This window comes from Phodopus roborovskii, unplaced genomic scaffold (genome assembly GCF_943737965.1).
Source record: "Phodopus roborovskii unplaced genomic scaffold, PHOROB, whole genome shotgun sequence".
Lineage (NCBI taxonomy): Eukaryota > Metazoa > Chordata > Mammalia > Rodentia > Cricetidae > Phodopus > Phodopus roborovskii.
Window position 1 is genome coordinate 230,086 of NW_026126443.1, and position 23,055 is coordinate 253,140.

The 23,055-nt window shown below is 44.1% G+C and overlaps 1 protein-coding gene across 1 annotated transcript in view; it reads left to right on the plus strand.

Moving 5' to 3' along the window:
• Col15a1 (collagen type XV alpha 1 chain) overlaps positions 1 to 10,126 on the plus strand; it is a 105,800-nt gene extending 95,674 nt beyond the window's left edge. Inside the window, exons 34-40 of the mRNA XM_051187773.1 lie at positions 1,127 to 1,191; positions 3,249 to 3,377; positions 3,515 to 3,574; positions 4,234 to 4,293; positions 7,202 to 7,387; positions 7,622 to 7,737; positions 9,061 to 10,126. Of these exons, the coding sequence (XP_051043730.1) occupies positions 1,127 to 1,191; positions 3,249 to 3,377; positions 3,515 to 3,574; positions 4,234 to 4,293; positions 7,202 to 7,387; positions 7,622 to 7,737; positions 9,061 to 9,274 (830 nt within the window). The 3' untranslated portion in view covers positions 9,275 to 10,126. The remainder of the gene's footprint in view (positions 1 to 1,126; positions 1,192 to 3,248; positions 3,378 to 3,514; positions 3,575 to 4,233; positions 4,294 to 7,201; positions 7,388 to 7,621; positions 7,738 to 9,060) is intronic.
• Positions 10,127 to 23,055: the final 12,929 nt, after the last annotated feature.

Below are 23,055 nucleotides of genomic sequence, written 5' to 3' on the forward strand. Positions count from 1 at the left end.
GCAGGGTGAATGTGGGATGCAGAGAATCTGTTGCCCACAAAAGCACCACTTTAGGGGGATCCCAACATTTTGCTGCACTGAGTAGGGATTGCCTTTCACATAAGGCATGACAGGTCACAGTTTAGACACTACCCATACAGTCTTCCCAGTGATGCTGAAGGGAGATGAAGTGGATATTGTTATAACTCCAAGGAGTTATAGAGCTCAGAGAGGGATATAAGACTTGTTCAAGGTCATTCATGCTCAAGGGACATATGACTGAAACCCACATCCATGTCCTCCCCTGACGCTGTATCCACTGACCACTTATTACCTATGTGTGGACATTCAAGCTCTGTGTTGCAGCCAAAGGCTTGCTTGCAGTGTCCTGAAAAGTCAGTGTGGATGTTTTCTAGGACTCATAGAGACATCTTTATGTCTGCCAAGAGCTTTGCAGATGCTGAAGGGTGGAGCTAAGAGAGGCAGAAAAAAAACAAGGGAAAATTCTAATACTTCCATGTTTGCCTGAGGCAGGGACACTCATGCCTCCTTATTTTTCTGGGAATCAGTATGGCAGCCTTGAGTTGAGTTTTAAGGGTCCTGTGACACTGCAAGAACTAGGAAGCCCTGGGCAGATTGCAATGTGCATACCTAGCCTGAATGTCACTGGCTCTCACCAGCAATAGTAGGAGGAATGTCTGCCCATATCTGGTAAACAGTCTTTGGGAGCCTGCTGCTTCCTTAAATGAACAATGGCAATTGACAACCTGGTCATCACTCCTGTCACCATCCACCTGGGCTCTTCCCTTTCTGTGGCCTGCTTCCCCTGCTTGGTGGTCACATGTTTTGTCTCTTGAACAAGCTATATGAGTCAGGGTATTTTCAGGAGCAAGTAACAGAAAATTCAACTCACAATCCTGAAAAGCCTTGGGTACAGCTTCATCCAGGGTTAAGGCGAAGAATCTGATCTCCTCTCCCAAGCCAATCAGTATGCTTAATCTCATGATGGATCAAAGTCCCTAGGTTCCAGGTGCAAGGTGGATAGCCCACAACATGGAAGGGACTGAGCACACCTCTGAGGGTCAGCAGGGACCCCCTGTGCCAGACACTATGCTTTATATAACTTCTCTCTTTTGTCTTGTCACAGCTGTGGCTCTTCCAGGCCCACCTGGCCCTCCAGGACAGCCAGGACTCCCGGGATCCAGAAACTTGGTCAGTATCTTGTGCAGTAGATGCCCCACATTGGATAGATTTACTTCAGACTCAGGTGGCAGTGTTGGGGGGATAGGATACCTTTTATTTTTGGAATTAGAACTCTCTGACAGGGGTTGGAGATGTAGCTCGGTGGGTAGACTGTTTTCCTAATATAGGAGGCTTAGTATGATCTCTGGCGCCACATAAAACCAGGCCTGGTGGCAGATGCCTGTTGTTCTAACACTTAGGAGATGGAGACAGGAAGACCAGGAATTCAAGGTTGTCCTCAGCTATACAAGTTAGCCCATCTGGGATACACAAGACATTATCTCTAAATAAACAAACAGATTCCGTGACAAAAGAATGTGCCATGCCACCAATAATAGATTGCCATTTATTTCCTCTTCAGATGAATTGTTCAATAAGGAGCTACAGAAAACAAAATGGCTGATGATTGAAGTCATAGCCTGTGAATCTTTAAGTGACTAAAACCCAATCATATTCTGTGTTTGAAACCAGCACGCACACATGTGTAAACACCACAGGTGCTTTGATGGTCACCCTCTCCCTGGGTTCACAACCCCTCAGTGCACTGCAGTGGATTCGGCTTGCCTGGATTGCTACAATGCACAGAGAGACAGACAAACACCTACCAGACTGTCACCAGGCCTGGGAAGCCTCTTTTGTGGTTACTGAATTTCATTCTTAAAAGACAAAACTGTCCAGCAGATGACAAAAGTTGGCTATTTGCCTCTTTGGGGGGTTTCTATGCCATTTTGATGAATGTTATTGTCGAGGTGAGATAAAAGGTGTTTGGGGGCATTTTTTTGTACTTTTTCTCAGTTACAATGAGACTCTCAGCTGATAGTTCCTTGAGACTTGGTGCTATTCAGAATATATTTTGCAGCTTCAGCTTCCTGAATCTGCTTCTAGATATGCTAAATGGCTGCCATTCTTATTTTAGGCAACTTTTGAGACAGAGATGCTGTAAGCCCCCTCCTTTTAAACACATATTTAATATTGCAACCACCCAGCTAGACTAAAGACTAAGTGCTAAGTATAATTGCCCACTTGCTTACATTTCTTATCCCAAATGAAAATGGATCTGAAAGTCACTAAGGAATATGAGATGATGCTATTAGCCAGTGTAGATGCTACAGAGCTGTGTAAAAAATCAATGCAAGTGGCAGGGGGGAAAAAAAAGGCAATGTACTGATGATTTTGCTAAAACCAAAACCCAGCAAAGATAATTCTGTTGCTACATCTTTATCTTCACAGGAAATTATCATTTGTGTTTTCATTCATTTTTTTTTTATAATTTAGACTTATGGTTCAAAGCAATGCATGTTTTTATTCCATAGAACAGAACTCCCTTAGCCAAGCATGATAGCACACTCCTTCAGGATTTCAGTCCCAGCACTTGGGAAGCTGAGGCAGAAGGATTATGAGTTTAAGGCATGTCTTGGCTACATAGTGAAAATGTCTCAAAAAAAAAAATAGGGGCTGGGGAGAAGATCAGTGTGTCGAGTACTTTGGCACACAGGCATGAAGATCCCAGTTCAGATCCCCAGCATCACTTTTAAAACTAAAATACTAAGCATAGTTGCACTTGTCTGTAACTTGGTGCTAAGGGGCTGGGAGCAGAGACAAATGGATCACCAGAGCTTGCTGGCTGGCTGGCCAGGGTAGACAATTGGTTAGTGCTGGGTTCAGTGAGTGACCTTGTCCCAAAAGATAAGATACAGAGCAAGTGATGAAGAGACCCTATATCTACCTCTGGCATCTCATTACACACACACACAAACACACAGACACAGATGCAGACACGGACACGGACACACAGACACACAGGGAAAGAGAGAGAACAGCCACGATCTGGTGATGCACTTGAATGGTAGAGCACTAGCCTAGCATGCACAGGCCGGAACACCGAAAACAGACTTTAGTTATTAGTGAAACATCACTGTCCAAGACAATAAACCCTTTTCTCGAATGAGTGATTATTTGTAGATGGGTGGGTATATCACATTTTGCTACTGCTTGGTGACAGTTTGGAATTTAAAATGCCCTGACAGGTCACAGCACTCAATGACATGGGTGACATGCTGCAGAAAGCTCACTTGGTCATAGAAGGGACGTTTATCTACTTAAGGGACAGTGCAGAGTTCTTCATTCGTGTCCGAGATGGTTGGAAAAAATTACAGGTAATTCTTAAACTTCCCTTATAGCTCTCTCCCTTCCAAATACCCTCCAATGTAAAGAACTCGCGGTTAGTGCCAGTTTTCTACAGGAAGCTGTTTCTTATAGCTGTTTCATTCGCAGCATCTTTCTTCTCTTGCAGCTGGGAGAACTGATCCCCATCCCTGCTGACAGCCCCCCACCACCAGCGCTTTCCAGCAATGTGAGTAGCTCCCCTGACTGCTCCCTGAGTGTTCCCAATACCCTGCACCAAGTTGTTCTGTGTGACTTAACACCTGGTGGAAACCCAGTAATTACTAGACAGAATCTCATCACCACAGAGTGGAGGGAGAACTGGGTGCAGAGGCTGGAGACCCCCTGTTCCCAATTTACCCATAAGCCATCTAGAAGAATGAGCCAGGAACTCAGAGAGAGCCACCTGCCTCTGCCTCCTGAATGCTGGGCTTAAAGGTGTCTATTACCTGACAGGCAAACCCTTAACTTTTACTCACTGTTGTTAAAGAGCACAGGTAACTGGCATAGTCTGTTGTTGAGTTCTATTACAACCCTTTGAGGCCACTACCATCACCCCATTTTTCAGATTATAAAACTGAACTTTTGAAGAGGTGGACATGTTGGCTTTTAAGCTGAGGTCCTTTGCTACCCCAGTTCAGGGATTTTCTTAGAGATCTTGAGATACTCCCTCCTTTCCTGATGACCTTTTCATTTGGTCATGAAAGTCCTCCCACTGAAGAGTCACAGTAAAAGGCAATGCCCAGCCATTTAGAGCATTGTGCCAGAAGGCATTAAACTCATACCTTGTACAATGTAAATTCTGAATATGTATTCATACTTTTTACCCTTTCCCATTTCATTTTACAGCCATACCAGCCACAGCCTCCACTGAGCCCCGTTTTAAGAGCCAATTATGAGAGGCCTGTTGTAAGTACATAGTGTATATTTGCTTTATAAATAATGAGTATATAAGTGTGCCCATAACTGGGGGGCTGGAGAGATGGCTTGGTGGTTAAGAGCACTGGCTGCTCTTCCAGAGGACCTGAGTTCAATTCCCAGCAACCATATGTTGGCTCATAACCATCTATAATAAGTGTGCCCATAAGTGCTAACCCCTGTGTTCTATATGTAGTCCTTTTTTTTAAGATTTATTTTATTTTAAGTATATGAGTGGGTTTTTTCTTTTCTTTTTTACACACACACACACACACACACATATATATATATATATATATATATATATATATATATATATATGCACCATGTGCATGCCTGATGCCTGTAGAGGTCAGGAGAGGTAATCATATCCCCTTTAACTGGGGTTACAAACAGCTGCAAGCCACCATATGAGTGCTGGGAATCAAATCCTGGCCCTTTGAAAGAGCAGCAAGTACTCTTAAGTGATGGGCCATCTCTTCAGCCCTGGTAAATAGTTCTTACTACCCAACTGCTTACAAACTAACCAGGAAGGCGCTCACACACTGCTCAGTTGTATCCTGGTTATTTGAGTGAGGCAAACCTGAGATGCTGGGGTGACCAGAAAGACAAAGGCAGTCAGTTTGGAGGAGCTGACCTCTAGCTTCAGACTTAAAGGACATTGGAGTGAGTCAGTCAGGGAAAACAAAAAGGAAGAATTCGCAGCAGAGGGGAAGAAGGATGGAAGGGTGGGGTGTGTGTTACCCCTTCCTGACTACATCTCAAACTGGCCAGAGAAGTAGACTTCACACTGAAGGGAAACGTTTGGTCTGTAGAAGTCTACAAGAGCCAGAGCTAGGGATTTTGACTTTTTTCTACAATCGATGAAAGCTACTGATAAGTTGAAAGTGGAACAAGGGTAAGTAGTAAAGTTGGTGTTTTTGAAATGACTTAAACCAGATTTGAGTGTGCAAGTCCACTGGAAAGGACAGGAACAGGGGTGCAAGGCTTGGGCTGTAGAAGAGGGCTGGTGGGAGAGACATGAAGAGACAGGGGAGGCCAGGTTGGTCACGTGGTGCACTTGTTGCCAGGAGAATGAGTGAGCGGGAGGATGATGCCCAAACCTCCACTGGGGTGCAGGCTCCTGCCCAGGCATCATCTGGCATGGTGGGGATTGGAGCCACGCTCTACTCTTCCACTAGTGTAAATAAAGAGCATGTTCCAGTCACTTCAGAGACTTCATAATACTTGATAACAGGAAGTACAGCCAGCCTGGGAACTCTTGTCCCTGCTCTCAGTCACTTCGCTATTTCCACAGACCCCCTTGCATAAGAGTCTCTCTTCCTGTCCCCATACAGGCATGGCATGCATGAGCTCACACAGCTCTGGGATTCCATAGCACTATCTCATGCCCTGACTCTCTTACCTTATGGCTCAGAGCCCAATCTACCTAAGTCAGTTCAGACTCTCGGGAGGAGCAGTCTCCATGTTCTGCCTTAGTCAGTTACTCATTCATACTCCAATATAGAGCAGCAGGGAGTTAGGGTCAAAGGCCTAAGGCTATCAAAGAGCCAGCCACACAGCACAAAAATGAGCTTTCTGGAATGCTGACACCTCCAGAGAAGACCTCAAGGTCAGCAGAGCAAGTCTGAGGTGGCCTGAGGACATCCAAGGGAAAGTGGGAAGGAGGGGTAGAATATGAATGTCTTAAACCTGCCTGGAGACCTTCAGCAGAGCTATGGCCATTGTCATGGGGATGGCAGGAGTTCCAAAGAGAGTCTATATGGGACAAACACAAAGGGAGGCTGGTGGGAGAAACATGACAGACAAATAAGAAGCTAAGGCCGAGACAAAGAAAGAAGGCCAAAGGAGGTACTCAGGAGCCACAGGCTCCTGGGGGGGAGGGGGGCACAAAAATGACTGACAGAGGCCCTTGGAATTTAGAAGAGAGAGCAAAGCATTTCTGAGACCAAGAAGTTTCTAGGGGCAACTGGTGAGGAAAGAGAGAAGTGAATTTAGGTAAACCTTCAGTGAGTGCCAAAAGTTAGTAAAGTGACTAATGGAGCTTTAAAGCAGTACATTGGGGTTTTAATTTTAATATATTATATCTTTGTGTGAGGTGTGTGTGATTCTCTCTCTCTCTCTCTCTCTCTCTCTCTCTCTGTGTGTGTGTGTGTGTGTGTGTGTGTGTGTGTGTGTGTGTGGTGCATTTGGAGGTCAATCTTCACCCTGAGATGAGGCTAGAGAGAGGGCAAGTGAGCATGCTCAGGCCGTGAACTGTATTTCATGTGGAACACTAGCAGAAAGGGCTGAAGGGGAGGTCAACAAATGGATGCCAGCGTATGAGAAGACAAAGTCTAGAATGGCTTTGGTTTGGGGCTGATGAACGGGTTGTTAGGAATGGGAGCCTAGAGTGGCAATATGACTCTAGTTTCTAGAAGGATCCAACCCAGCAGTCTTAATAATAAGTGCTATGTGTCCATCCCTGGCTATCTCCTATGATTAGCCCCTGGTCTGCCCAGGAAGAAGTAAGAGCAGCCAGCAGTAGCTAGAGGAAACTTGGGAGCCAGGACAAAGTCAGTTTAGAAGCCATGCTGAGAACTAAGCTAGGAGCATATCCAGAGTGCTCAAGCTTGGCCTGCAAGCTGGAACCAGTTCTCCAAAGGGCTTTACTTGACCCAAGGAGAATTTTGTGTCCTTTTATTAATCTAAGAAAAGTATTCCCATCCCAAGAGCTATTCACAGAGCTGGAATGAGCTGGCTAGAGAGCCAAGGCTATCTTTACTGTGGATGGGCAGGCAGTTCCACTGTAATTACGGGTGGTCAAGAAACCTATACCATACCTTGCAGCCAGAAGGTGGATCTTTGTCAAAACAGGAGGTGGTGGCAGGGCTGCTAACTACAGTCTTCCTCCTTCCAGCTGCGTCTGGTTGCTCTGAACACACCAGTGGCTGGGGATGTCCGAGCTGATTTCCAGTGCTTCCAGCAGGCCAGGGCTGCAGGACTGCTGTCCACCTTCCGAGCTTTCCTATCGTCCCACTTGCAAGACCTCTCCACAGTTGTGAGGAAAGCAGAGAGATTCAGCCTTCCAATCGTGAACCTCAAGGTAACCATGAACCTTCATCACTATCTTCAGACACAATGGTCCTCAAGTGGCCCAAGCATTTGCCACTCCAGGGCATCAACCTCAGCTCAAGGCCATACTTTCCCACTTTTCAAATCACTTTCCTCTCTGAGCTGGGGACTTCAGGAGAACTGGCATCTGAACCCTCAAGGATGAGCAAAAGGCTAGCTGTAAGGCAATGACATAAAATTTCTAATGTGGCATTTTTCTTTACAGGGACAAGTGCTTTTTAACAATTGGGACTCAATATTTTCTGGTGATGGAGGTCAGTTCAATACCCACATTCCGATATACTCTTTTGATGGTCGAGATGTGATGACTGATCCTTCTTGGTAAGTGCAGGCCAGAGCCCTGTTATGTAGCATAATAGGTGTTTTTAGGATGTGTTCTAACAATGAGATGCCTTTATCAGCTACTGCCCCGGAATACTGCCAATCTGAAGCCACAGGGAGGCAGCTGAGTCATAGGAAAGCCATGGCCTTAAAGCCAGAAGACCCTGGCCAAAGCCACTATAAGACTTTGGCAAAGCAATTCACTCTAGGAACCTCAGCTTCCTTGCCTGTCAAATGAGTAGACAAGCATGTGTACACCACAGGACAGTTGTGCAAATGACAGTGGGTGAAAATACAGTATGTGGCAGACATGATTCAACTGGTGATCCTGAAGCTTTGTCCTATAAATGGCAGTCTCAGTCTTTGAAAACAATATGTGTTGTTCAGAATACTCCATGCCCATGCAATAATATGTCTATCACCAGGTCTGGAAGACACAGTAGTGCACCTACATGGCCCTTCACTTTAAGGGTTTTCAGTGTCAAGAGGCAATAGATAACAGACTAAATATAAACATAGACAGTTTTGTAATTTTAAAATGGAAAGATGACAACAGGAGCATAGAGGAGCCATTAATTTTTTTGAGGGTGAGAATCAAAAGTATAGTCCTGCAAGAGGGAGACCCTAAGGTGACAGAGTCACAAGTCTGACCATGAAAGAGGCTTCTGAAGAAGTGACCTCAGTAGCAATGGTCCATATCATGAAGACTAAAGATGCTATTGGGAGATGGCTGCAAGCTGAGTATGGCTGGAAATCGAGTATGCCTAGAAAGCTGATAACAGCCACAAAGCTAAAAAAAGGGATTTGGCATTGGATCATGGACTATGGGATGAGGAATATGTCTTGTTCATATTCTTATGCCAATTCACTTACTAAGATATACCACAAAGAACTGCTACTTAAGAACTGGGGTGATGGCTCAGGGGGTAAAATGCTTACTGCACAGGTGTGCCAACCTGAATTCAGATCCCTATTATACATCTACTAGCCAGGTGGGTGGTAAGCATCCATAATTCCAGCATGGAGTGGTAGAAACTGATGGATCCTGGGGGTTTGGTGGCCATCAGATCTAGCTAAATTAGCAAGCTCCTGGTTCAGTGAGAGACCCTGCCTCAAAAATATGATGAAGAGTGATTGAGGAAGATATCCAGTATTGCTCTCTGACCATGTACATATGCCCACATGAATGCTGCGTACACACACACACACACACACACACACACACACACACACCACAACACAATAACTGTAAAATAAGAAATAAGGAACTTCATGTTATTAAAAATGTCACTCAAAAAGTAACACTGTGAAATTCCTTTCTAGGCCCCAGAAAGTCATTTGGCATGGATCCAACCCCCATGGTGTCCGTCTTGTGGACAAGTACTGTGAAGCCTGGCGAACCACAGACATGGCAGTAACAGGATTTGCCTCCCCACTGAGCACAGGGAAGATTCTGGACCAGAAAGCTTATAGCTGTGCTAACAGGCTAATCGTCCTGTGTATCGAAAACAGTTTCATGACAGACGCTAGGAAGTAATAGCCTTCCTGTGATTCTTAAAGAGTTTTCTACTTTTTCTCATGTGAAGAGTTGACACTGAAGTCTAAAATGTTGTAAATATTACATTTTTTATATTACACATATGTCAAAAGAGAAACCAAAGAAAACATACCTCAGTATATACTCAAAAGGAAAGACACAAGGAATTCAGATCCAAGTCAAATCAATCCATATATTGGTGCTAGACTCTGCAGGAAGCCCCAGCAGTGTGAACACATCCCAACCCAGAGTAGGGCAATCTGAGAACAGAGGCAGGAGTGATTGCCCAGTGTATTCTTCAGAAAGTAACTCCTTCCTTCTGACCATGACTATTGAGTGTAAGATGTCCTTCATGTTTGCTTATAAGGTCAGCTTTTAGACACACAGCCCCTTCCTAAGTTATGTGTGAACCGAGTACTTGGCGATTCCATAAACATCTATCCATCCATCCATCCATCCAGACAAAGGGAACTGCTCCAAAGATCTCATTCACATTTTCTTCTATCAGACTTTAGTATGGTTCCCCCTTAATATATTATTGCCAGCATGCTGTAGAGTTTTGCGTGTTTACCCAATCATAGTTGAGTGTGGCAACTGTTTATGCAATTCTGGCTTGCTGGGAAAGTCAAGACTCTATGAAAGAAACAGTACATAGTCATTACCTTTCCCTTGTTGGTCCTCCTTCCCATCCCCCATCCCAATTTTCCGATTTCCATTTGGCAAGTCTTGAATTATGACTGCAGCTGAAACATATTTGTTGACACGAGTTTTCTGAAAAATCTGTATCATTGTGCCATATAGACTTTGCTACCTTTTTCCATGTAAGACCATAAAGACATCTTTTCCAGGTAATTTTTTGTTTGACTTCTTTCCCCCGGTCTTTTATTCTTTCCACTGAGGCAGAAGTGGCTTGGATGGATGTGCTAATCTTGTTCCCAGCACCTGGAGTAGTTCATTACAGAATTGAAGAGGGGTGGGGATGAGGTGGGACAGATGAGCCTGAGAGACAAGCCCTGCTGTGATTGCACCAATGTCTCAGTGCGTGACAGTGGGCTCTTGTCTCAAGGAGACTGGAACAGACATCAGTATCAGTTTTACCGAGTAAATGCTACTCATCAGAGGTCCTCCATTCTGCAAAGTACGCTTTTTTTTTTTTTTTTTTTTTTTTTTTTTTTTTGAGGCAGGGATTCTCTGTGGCTTTGGAGCCTGTCCTGGAACTAGCTCTTGTAGACCAGGCTGGTCTCAAACTCACAGAGATCCACCTGCTTCTGCCTCCCAAGGCCTGGGATTAAAGGTGCATAAAGGTGTGCATCACCACAACCCGGCAAAGAGGGTAGTTTTTACATCTCTGTTTTACAAATGAAAAAAGGGGCTCAGGTCTGTAATAAACTGGGTTTTTTTCTCTTTTGGGGGGGCCTGCCACCCAGCTCCCAAGTAAATCACACACGGAGGTTTATTTTTAGTTATGAATGTCAGGCCTTAGCGTAGCTTGTTTCTAGCCAGCTTTTCTTAATGTAAATTATTCTGTCTGCCTTTTGCCTCTGGGCTTTTCCCGTTCTCTTACTTCTATAAATCTTACTTTTACTCTGTGGATTGCTGTGTAGCTGGATGGCTAGGTGGCTGGCCCCTGAATGTCCTCCTCATTATTCTTCCTAGTTTCTCCTTCTAATTATGCCCTCTGCCTGCCAGCCCTGCCTATCCTTGCTCCTGCCTCACTATTGGCCATTCAGCTCTTTATGGGGACCATCAGGTGTTTTAGACAGGCAAAGAATCATAGCTTCACAGAGTTAAACAAATGCAGCATAAACAAAAGTGACACACCTTAAAATAATATTTCCCAACACAGGGTCCTTCCTTGGTCCAGTCACATGACTGGCATGTGCAAGGCTGACTTCAGACTCAACTTTCTCTTTCTCCAGTGCCCAAGGTCTTTTCAAGGCTCTACTGGATATGGCTGCCTGTTGGCCCCTGTCCACCCCTAGTTCGTGACTCTGAAAGCATAATTAGTAGGCAAGAAGCATGTTGAGATATTTCCTCCCATTCAGTGGGGCTGGCCCAGAAAGTCACCATAGTGAATGCGTCCTCCTAAGTCCTGAAGTAGGAAGGAAATTCAGAATAAATAGATAAATAAAGAAAGCAAAAACAAAACTAACAGTCCAGGAACCTCCACTTCAGATTTCACAGTAGGAAGAGCAGTTGGAATCTTTCTAATGAGTCATGAACTGAAAATGGTTATAGACAGGGGAAAGCCCGGGGGTGGATGGTTGAGGATGGGCCCTCCCCTGAGTTACAGGTGGGAGTGCTCGGCTTGGACAGCAGTGGCAGGAGGGAGAGGGCAGGGAGATCCTGAGTCAGAAGTGTAGGTGCCATCCGCTTCAGTCAGAGCCACAAGACCCAAGACCACAGAAAGGACAAGGCCGAATGGGCTGAGAGGCCAGGAAGAGTGTCATCCGCTTCTCCTGACTGTAGGAGAAGGAAGGCCTTGGGCTTGCCCCTGCGCACTGGAAGACCCACCCTCACAGATGGAGTCCTAGGGTCAACTGCGGACCTTGCCCTCTGACTGAGCACCACAGCCCTGTGCCTGGCATTCAAGAGTCCTGGCCAAATATCTGTCTGTGCCTGATCTTCCCTGTCACATACCAAAGTCCACCTGTCTGGCCTACCTCATGGCCTATTAGAAAAGCTGCTTATGTTCTTTTTCTGGGCCATGTTGCTCGGCCCCTGTGCCATCTTGTAATCACTAAGTGTTTCCTCTCCCCTTCTTTCCCCTCCCCTACTCTTCCTACTTAGACCTGCCTACCTGTTATCACTTCTCCCTCTGGAGTATGAAATTTGTCATTCATCTAGTTAAAATACAAAGGCTTAAGGGTCTTTAAACTTTTGCTGACCATTTGCTTGCAAGTCTTGGAGGTACTAGAAGGCTGTTAAACCAACTCTCACACTCTGGTCAAACACAGGAGGGAATATTTGGCATGCATGGCTAATAACCTCTATAAAGTAGAGGGCTTTGGGTACTTACTCAGAGTCTGTAAGAAAGACCTTCAGATCTGAAGCCTATGGCTTCAGGCTTCCTGAATCTTCCAGCAGCACTCGAACCTGGGGAAGGAAAGGGCTGCTAACCCATGAGAAGGACAACTTGGGAGGGTCAAAGGAGCAAAAGAACTGGGCAGCTCCTGTGATAGTGGGAAGCCAGCAACAAGATGGTCTGGAGAATCTTATGTGGCCGCATGACATGGCCCAAAACATATGTGGTAAGATGAGGAAACGGGGTCACAGGAACCACCCTCAGGTTTCCAGTCCCCGCTGGATTCCCGTGGCTGTGTCACTTGAATTTGAAAGGGATACAAGCAGAATCATGGGATCTGTCAGCAGCCTGGTACAGCTGAGTATTAACCAAGGTTCAAAAAAGTAAAAATAAAAAGAGGAATGAGTTGGTTCATGAGATCAAGAAGTGGGACATGGAATGCAAACTAATTTGGCAATGTAGCCCTTGGGTTAGGGTGTGTGCCCATCTTCCCATCTGTCTGTCTGTCTGGCTTGCTTCTGCTTTTCTCTGTATCATGTTCTTCTTTCCAACCAAAGACAAGCTGTCTTTGTGGGGCATGGCTTCAGACTTGTGTTGCCCTCTATTAACCAAGAGCCACGGGGGAGGGGGGAGGGTAGGAGAAGAGCCTTCCTCTCCCTCTGGGATTACATAAGTTTCTTAAAATGACTGCTGTCAGCCTCATTTGAGTTGTGTGTCCTGGGCTGTGACTGGAGGCCTCACCAGAGATGATATGGGTAGGAAAAAAATAGTTCCTCCATCCAAAACGCCTAAGGTTTTTGAAACGGCTAGAACATTGAGAAGATCAAGATACAGATTTATCACACCCAGCAATAGGGATGGGATGGGATGGGCATGGAGTAACAGGCAGAAGTGAGATCATGCCAGTCCTGAGTTCTAGCACAAGGAATCTAAACTTTATCTTACAATGAATGGACAGGGCACATTGGGAAGAATGGAAGAGATGGAATCAGCTCTGTGTTTGTTAATTTGCTCGTCCACTCTGAAATGTCTGAGATAATTATTTTCTACTTATGATCATGTTTCAATATGGAGACACAAAGATAAATAATGGCTCTATTTTTCCAGTCCACCAACACCTTCCACTTTTTAACATTTTAAATGTAAAACATGACATCATTTCAATCCATTCCTTTTCCTTCCTCCAGCTCCTCCCATATCCCCCTCAAATTCCTGATCTCCTCTTCTTTATTTGTTACTGTGTGCATAAATATATGAATACAATGTGACCAAGACTGTTCTGAATTCCCTGTGCATCCTTCAGCACTCAGGAACCCTGCAGTAGGGGCAAATCTCTTGCCCAGGTCTTGCTTAACCTAGCAAGCTACTTGTGAGCTCCTGGGTCACCAGGGTATCACTGAACCTCTTCAAAGTCCTGTAATTGACAGCAGCTGGTTTCTCCCTCTTGACTTCCATCTTGTACTGTAAATCACATGAGAGATGAATGCAGAGAGGTCTTTGCCTGGGTCTGAATTTGGCTCTGCCATTTGCTGTCCATGTCATCACTGGCACAATTCCTGCCCTTAATGCTTCCCAGCAACTCAGTGTTTCCCTCTGACAAAGAGGGAGGCACAGGAGGTGCCTTCATTGGATGAACTCACTGGTAGTGTTGGGAGTGAGTTGTTAGCCCAAGCAAGCACTCCATCAATGTGCCCACCATCCTTGGCTACCCAGGTGTCTCCAGGAGAAGCTGGGGTTCCTTCCCCCAGCTCTGCTAGAATCTTCCAATCAGCCTAGCTTTTCTACCCATCTTCAAGCCCAGGACTTATTTACCATGCTCTCACTGGTACTACTTTGAGTGCTATTGTTAAATAGGTACCATCCCTAAGCCCAGTACTCTGGCTGCCCTGCTCCACTCCTTTTCCCACAACCCAACAACTAAAATGCTTAATCATCTTGCTTAGTAGGGACTCCAGAGCTCAGTCCTGATACTAGGGCTAGATTCCTTCTGCTTAGCAGGAACACATGTCATATTGTTAAGTAGACTTCCTATCCATTGCACAAGCCTGTCCAGTGCTCTGAGTTCCAAGAATGATCCAGAACTCTAGTATAAAGAAGCTTTCCACTTTGTTCTCCTTCTAGGCTTGCTTTCCTTCTCAATAGATGACACCAACATCTAACTGGGGCCTGGAAAGTCATTTATTCACTCATTCATTCAACAAATATTTGTATTATTTTCACTTGATGCAATGAAGTCATATATACATATGATATACAGACGGTGTGACGTTTCAATATGCAAATACAATGAGTAATGATCAGATCAGGATGATTGACATGACATCTTCTCAGATTATCTATCATTTCTTTGTGTTGTAAACATTCCAAACTCTCCTTTACCAGCTATTTTGTTCAGCAGTTATCGATTGACTGTTCCTTTAGTATGCATAACATCGAGAAACAATAAGTGCCTGGAACTTCAGTGCTAGGGTTTGCATCCCAAAATTTCCCCTCAGGCTCATGTTCTGAATGCTTGGTCCCAGCCTGTGGCGTTTTTAGAGGTTGTGAAATTAGGAGATCGGGACTGGCTGGCAGAAGTAGATCACTGAGGGTTGACCTTTTAAGGTTATGTCTGACAGTGAGCCATGTGAACAGTCTCCACCTCATGGTCCTGCTGCCATAGCTGGGACATTTCTAATCACCGTGCTTCCCCACCACAAGGGACTGAAACCTCTCTGATTTTATGAGCCCAAACAAGCCTTCCTTCTTTGGGGTGGGGATGGGGTGGGAAGAAAAGGGAGGCTGGTGTTTTGTCTCAAACACAAGAAAGGTGACAAGTAGATCTAACAAAGTGTAGCTACTTAAATGATGGCCACTTGGATTTTTTTTAAAGATTTATTTAATTTTTAATTCTGTGCATGTGTGTTTATCTCTTTGTGTGCATGGGCATGTGTGTGCAAACACCCACAGAGGCCAGAACTTACAGGCAATTATGAGTTTCCTAATGTGGGCGCTGGGATCTAAACTCTAGTCCTTTACAGAAGCAACAAGCATTCTTAAACCTGGAGCCATCTCTACAGCCTCTCCTGCTGATTTTTAAGTGTTTAAATACCTGAGGCTTTCTGAGTGCATGTGGTTGTCTTTCTTAGAACTCTGCTGAACTGGCTCCCTTCTTAGCCTCTGCAGCATGGCCCCTTGTATCTCCAAATCTTCTCTTCCTGGACTTTAACTTCTCTCCTAGTTCATTCTTCATACAAACGAACAAACAAACAAACAAAAAACCAAAAACCCCACTATACTACATCAGAATGATTTGGGCTCCCTTCAGAGGGGATCCATTTACAAGCATCTCGTAAAGGGAAGTGCTCCCGGAAACCCTTGAGAAGGGATGGATGGTGGAGGATGAATAGTAACACCCTTTAATGCTGTGGGTATCTAGCTTACACTCTTATCTGGGGAACTCTGGGACCTGTCTTTGGGGACCTCAGAGTTTCCACAGAATGAGGGTGCTGTGGTATTCATGTATTTGTGGATTCAGCTTTAAATGACTACAGCCACCTTGAGTCATAGCTACCAGCATTGCTTCTAGTACTGGTCAGTTTTTCCTGCATAGCTTCCCAGCAAACTATAGTGGATGGCTTCACCCCAAACATATGTGGAGCTTTACAAATGAACTCTGTTTCCGGAGACATTCCTGACTCTTCCATAGATCTTTAGAAAACCCAGATACATTCCATCTTCAATGAAGTCAACTTTGTTGTCACCCACAAATCTACCCCTGTTTTCACCCAAAGTTTGGAAACTCAACTGGTCTTGCTGCCAGCAAAAACCCTATTTTCACCACTAACATATGGTTAATAAATTTTTCCTTCCAATCCTTGATCTGCCTGCCTCCTTTTCTCCAGTCTCAGAGCACACTGGGACCAGTCCTGGTACACTAAAGCTAGGCTGTTCCAGAACTGTAAATAGACCCCAATTGGTTACTGAAAGGTGTAAGTGTGAGTGGCGGGGGCGGGGGCGGGGGCAGGGGTGCCGTGGGGGATTGGGGGATGGGGTACTGAATCAAACTCCAGCTGTCCACACAGAGTAGGCTCTGATGGCCTGAGTAAGCTCTCCGGGCGAAAAGTTCCTTTGCAGAAATTTAGAGGCTTATGGGTGGTGCCCCGAGACTTATATCACGTGCTGGAAACCACTCTGGTTTGATTTCAAGATAACAATTTGAGCTTATAACTTCTTAGAACCTTATTGGGTTGAGAAGACTGAAGGGGGAAAAAAGATGGTGGAGGAGGAGGAAGAAAAAATGAAGATGTGGTACAGGAGGAGATGGTGGAGGAAGACGAAGAGAAGGAGGAAGAGGAGGAGGAAGGGGGCGAGGAGACAACCTACAAGTACATCGACAGTCCAGAAACTGAATGCTTCAAGCACAGCAAAGGCCAGGCCTGGGTCCCAGCAGTGCTCTCACTGCTGGCCAATGCAAGCAGGGCCTGAAGTCACATGCTTGCTGAGGAAGAGGTGTGGCTCACACAGACACCTGTGCCATCGAGCCTGGCCTCGGCAGAGCTGCTCACACCCATCTCTAGTTCTCCATATTCATGAACATCAGCAACAATCCTGTCAGTCATCCGCGCCGTCCCAGAAGCTCTTACACAGGAACTAGCAGATGGGTCAGAACCAATGGTTTCTATTTAAAAGAGAGATTATAACAGAAAAGAGACAACTTTGTAAATTCAAATTTGTATTCTCAGTGAAATTTTAGAGGACAAGAAATTAGATAAATTTAGGAGGATCAAAGACAGTCCTTGGAGATAAAATAAGGCACCAGTGGGGTGGCTCAGTGGTAAAAGAGCTGCCTGGCAAGGCTGCTGGCCTGAGCGTCAGCCCCAGACCCATCATAGAAGGAAAAAAGCAACTCTAGAGAGTTGTCCTCTGACCTCCACATGTGCAGTGGCATAAAAGTACACATTTGAACACACACACACACACAGACTCACCCATACAGACACACACATACACATACATGCTTACCCACATAGACAGATTCACAGACTCACCACAGACACACACATACACAGACAGATACACACACATCACACACACACACACACACACACACACACACACACACACACGAAGGAAAGATTTCAAAATTATAGCATCGAGGTACCCAACCTGTGGGGGAAAAAAAAAGTCTTTTGGAAACTTATAATCAAATGAAAATTGATGGAAAATTGAGATCTCACACAGCAGAGGACAAGACATCGTAATAGAAATCTGATGAGGTAAAAAGTCAGAATAACTTACTGTTCAAATTAGTGGTTCTAATGTATTCATCATCCGGACTAAAAGGTGCCTATTACTTTATTATTCTGACATGTGTTAGAAAAATGTAAGTAGATATTAAATTCACAATTTCACATTTATTTTCATTTAATATAAAACTAAAATGGATACATAAAAACTTAGACTGTTTTTTGAAGGAAAGATATTAGGCAACTAATGGCACAAGCTGTATGTGGTTAGAGTATATATGGTTAGGATGTACATTGTTAGGATGGTACAGGGTTAGGAAGTATATGGTTAGGATGGTGTATTGTTAGGACAATATATTGATAGAATGTGAATTGTTAAAGTGGTATCAATTAGAAAATATATGGTTAGAATGATACCATTGTTAAGGATGTATATTGTTAGGATGGTACAGGGTTAGAAATATATGTTTAGGATGGTATGTTAAGATGTATATGTTAGGATATATATTGTTAGGGTGGTGTGGGTTAGGATGTATGATGGCACATTGTTAGGATGTACATGGTTAAGGTGCTATATTGTTTGGATGGTATATTGGTAAGATTTTTATTGTTAGAGTGGTATCAGTTAGGAAGTATATGTTTAGGATGGTATGTTAAGATGTATATGGTTAGGATGTATATTTTTAGGGTGGTGTGGGTTAGGATGTATATTATTAGGATGGTATTTTGTTAGGACATACGTGGTTAGGGTGGTATATTGTTAGGATGTGTATTGTTAGGATGGCATTGGTTAGGAAGTATACGGTTAGGAAGCATATGGTTAGGGTGTATATTGTTAGGATGGCATATTGTTAGAATGGTAAATGGTGAATTTTCACTTCTGCTTCCTGGCATAGAAAAGAATGCAAAAGGGTGTATCTTGAGATGGAATCCTAGCAGCATGAATTAACTCAGAGCAGTGTATCACAGCCATGGCTGCAGCTGAGCTAAAGGGGCCAAGGCCAACATAGGAAGCATATACTACACCCCTCAGCAGACCACATAGCTTCCGGCTTCACTGGCTTCATTGGGTTTGAGGTTGTAGCCCAGCTGTTCAACTGTATGGTTGAACTGCTGTTAATAGCACTCCTTATCTGGGGCTACATCAGGTATTCCAGTCAGTACTGTGAGTTGGGCAGAGCTATTGACTCTGGCACAGCATATTATTAGAGCAGGCTTCTTCTCATTCATATTGGTAATTCTACTCAGGCTGCAGTGAGGGATGTTGGGAGACCACCTACAATAAAAACACTTAATAGCATCTTAATGGCAAGATCCAATAAGAGCCCAGTCAGCCCCTGCATTTCTGCTAATGCCATCATGGGTCCAGCTCCATAGGAATGGCAGATCTGAGACCATCCTGGAATCGCTGAGATGGGGCACTGTAATAAATGAACTGACCTCTCAAAAAAAAAAATTTCTGCCACCCAGAAATATTAAATAGAAAATGTCAGCCTAAACTATTCACTAGTTTTACAATGTACCTCATTCTGGACAGCACAGCTACCCTCCCCTTACTGGTTGCTTTTAATTGTCAACTTGACACACTTGAGGTCATTTGACCATTTGAGAAGAGTTTTAGTGACACATTGTCTAGATCAGATCAACTAGTTGTAAGCATCTCCGTGGGAACTTCCATATACATACTTATACACATACATATATATCCACAATGTGTATCAGTGTTTTGTCTGTGTATATGCATATGTACTATGTACATGCTTAGTGCCCTTCGAGGTCAGAAGAGGTTGTCAGATCCTCTGAAACTGGAGTTATAGATGGTTGTGAGCCACTGTATGGGTGCTTGGAACTGAATCCAGGACCTCTACAAGTACAACAAGCACCCTTAACCACTAGGCCATCTCTGCAGCCCCATTTCCTTAATTGAGTTGAGGTCAGAAGACCCACACTGAATGTGAGTTGCACCTTTTCATGAGCTGGGCCTTGAACATGTAAGAATGGAGAAGGCAAGGAAAATGTGCATGAGTTTTCTCCCTGCTGTTGACTACAGATGTGACTAGATGCCTCAAGTTCCTGCCTTGTTTCCTCACAGTGACATACTGTAACCTGGGATTGTAAGCCAAATAAATCCTTCCCTCCTTAAAGTTGCTCTTGCCAAGGGTATTCCATTACAGCAACAGAAATAAAAGTAGGACACTCCCATTGGTCACTTAGTAGCCATCCCTGTATTAGAGAGGCTATCAAAATGTTCACTAACTTTTATTTTGTTTAATGGTCCGAGGCAGAGAATACCTCATGCAAGTCTGGCAAGCATATTTATGGCAAAAGAAAGAAAAACATACATGAATAAAATTATAGTAAAAATATAAACTACTGACATAGGAGCCATTTTAGAGTATGAAAGATTCTAGAAGGGGATTTGGAATCAGTTATGATTGAAATATATTATTATATACACTTGTGAAGTTCTCAAGGAATAAAAAAAAGTACTGTAGAAATATAAAAGACCCTATCTACAATTTATTAATTTGAATTCAAGATGCAGATACAATGAATATTATGCTCCAAAAATGTCATGAGCACAGTTGATAAGACAATCTGAATATTTCACTAGTTACAAATTAAATCAAAAAGAATATTTTAAAAAATCTGTTCAGCTTCCCATATTCCAGGTACGTATTTATGGGTAGCATTGGATCAGTTCCTCAAGGAGAGGAAGATGCTATAGAAACAAACAAAAAAAAAAAAAAAAAAAAAAATGAAGGGACAATGACAATTAAAACTGGCCACTGAGCCAGGTGGTGGTGGCACATGCCTTTAATCTATCACTCTGGAGGCAGAGGCAGTCAGATGTCTGAGTTCAAGGCCAGCCTGGTCTACAGGGCTGGTCCCAGGACAGCCAAGGCCACATAGAGAAACCCTGTCTCAGAAACAGACGACAACAACAACAACACCCAAAATAAAAAAATCCCTACCTACTGAGTCTGGGGATGTAGTTTCATAGGTGGATAGTTTGTTTACTGTACACAAAGCCCTGGCTTAGGTCGGCAGCACTTCATAAACCAGGAGTAACAGCACAGGCCCATAATTCCAGAACTTGGGAGGTAGAGGTAAGAGGATTAGAACCTCAAGGAAAACTCTGTCTGCATAATAAGCTTGAGGCCAGCCTGGACTACATGAGACTCTGTCTCAGGAAGAAAAAAAAAAAAAAAAAAAAAGCTGCCCCATGACTGTTCTAACTCAATAACACAGACCCACTGCCTCTTTAAGGACTGACAGCCAAAATGACATTCAGCTCTGTAGCCCAGATGAGGTTCCAGGTTCTGTGGTGCAATCCATTCCTCTTAATCAGGTTCTGATGCTGATTGGTCGGTTATTAATTAATTACTGGGAAGGACAGAAGAAGAGTAACTTTCCTTGAGGATTTATATTCCTATGGCATATATAAAATGCACATGTAGACAGGTAAATAGATGGAGTATATAAAATGCACATGTAGACAGGTAAATAAATGGAGTATATAAAATGCACATGTAGACAGGTAAATAGATGGAGTATATAAAATGCACATGTAGACAGGTAAATAGATGGAGTATTATATAAAATGCACATGAAGACAGGTAAATAGATGTGATGATCCAGATAGTCCTGAAAACTGAAAAGACGTAGTGACAGGGTTGGGTGGGGTTGGGGAGGATGTGTCCTCGTCGAAAGCTGGTGTGAAGAGATGGCATCTAAGTCATGATGCTTGCAGTCCATTTATTGAGGTGTTTTGATTAAGATGTAAACATGAAACAACTTGATTTCTTGCCATCACTGTCACCAGCTCTGACTCTAAGTCTTCTAAAGATTAGATTTTAAAGACCTCTGGCAATGTGCATTAGCTAAGTTCATCCTAGAGACAACAGGCACTTTAAATAATTGAACCAAGGGAATTTGATGTGGACAATTAATTACATAGATAGTAGAAAAACTAGTAAATGAATGGAGGACAGTAATGTCTGAGTATTATGAAAAGACAGGTGAGTGGAGAAGGATGTGTTTGCAGAGCTTAGAGATGAGGACCAGAACACAGAGACTGACTTGTGCTAGGCCTGAGTCATAAGGGAGACAGAGTCTAAGGCAAAAAATGTTGCTGAAAACAGAGGGAGGATGCTCAGGGCTAGAAGTCAGCTGGTCCAGCATCTTGGAAAGTACAGCCTGTTGGAAAGTGGTCCTCACCTGACAGAGAGCATGGGTGAAGAAGGGAGGGGCCAGAGACACAGTACAGACACAGGAAGATTGCATAACTTCCTGGCTGTTAAGTGACTGTTTCCTGTAAGATCCAACCTTAAACCCCCTTGCAGTGTTTCTCCCTTGGCCCACACTCACACAACTATCTTGAGCTGGCATCCTTTTCAGAGGGAAGATAGGAGAGGAAGGTGATCTGAGCATGGAAGATTCCCTTCCCTTCCTTCATAGCTCCTCTCGTGTGTCTGTGGTAGGCAGAAAGGGAAGAAAATAAGACTAGAGTTTCTACTTCTCTGGCTACAACTACAGTTCTTTTTTGGTTGGCTGCTGGGAATTCTCTGACTAGTATAGGCTAACAATGCCCTCTTTGGAAAGGCCTTCAAATGCTGGCAGAACACCTATAGGCTCAAGCCTAACTGCTTTCTACCTGATCCACTGTGTCTAGCCAGATTCTCCCCAGATTAGCTCCCTTCTGTCCCAGTCTCCACCTTGACATAAAAGCCAATCATTTCTTACCTCAGCCTAAAGGCAAATAGAAGGTGGCAACAATTTGAGAACATCTCCTCTGCTTAGGACTGGCTCCACTACATGTCACATTGTGGGGGTCTCAGTTGTGACTTAAATGAGAATAGTCCAGATAGGTACATATGTTTGAAAGATTGGTCCCCAGTTGGTAGAACTATTTGGTAAGGATTAGGGGCTGTGACCAGCCTTGTTGAAGGAGGTATACCACTGGGGATGGGCTTCGAGGTTTCAAAAGTCTTTGCCATTCCAGTTCTCTCTCTCTGTCTCTCTCTCTGCCTCCAACTTGTGGATATGATGTAATCTCTCAGCTACTACTCCCTTGCCCTGCCTGCCTGCCTGCCTGCTGCCATGTTTCCTACCATAAAGGTCATGGACTCTAATCCTCTGAAACAGTAAGCAAGTCCTGGTTAAATGTTTACTTTATACGTTTCCTTATAAAGGTCATGGTGTCTCTTCACAGCAACAGGAAGGAACTAAGACAGGATCTTAGCAATAGTTGGCATTGTGAGGAGAGTTTCCTCTTACCCGGAATCCTGAAGTATTCTCAAGGCAGATGACCATGACTGTCTTTCCCGCTAATCCCATCCTAGGCGTCTCATGAGATTGGACCCATAAGCTCTGGGAGTGGGAAGGGGCGTTGTGGTGGGCATTCTCTTCATAACCTTTCTCATGACTGTTTGCTGTTGATGAGAACAAATACAGAAACGAGGTGAGGGAAGAGAGGGTTATGCTGGATCATGGTATCAGGATGAAAGTCTATCACGGTGGGGAAG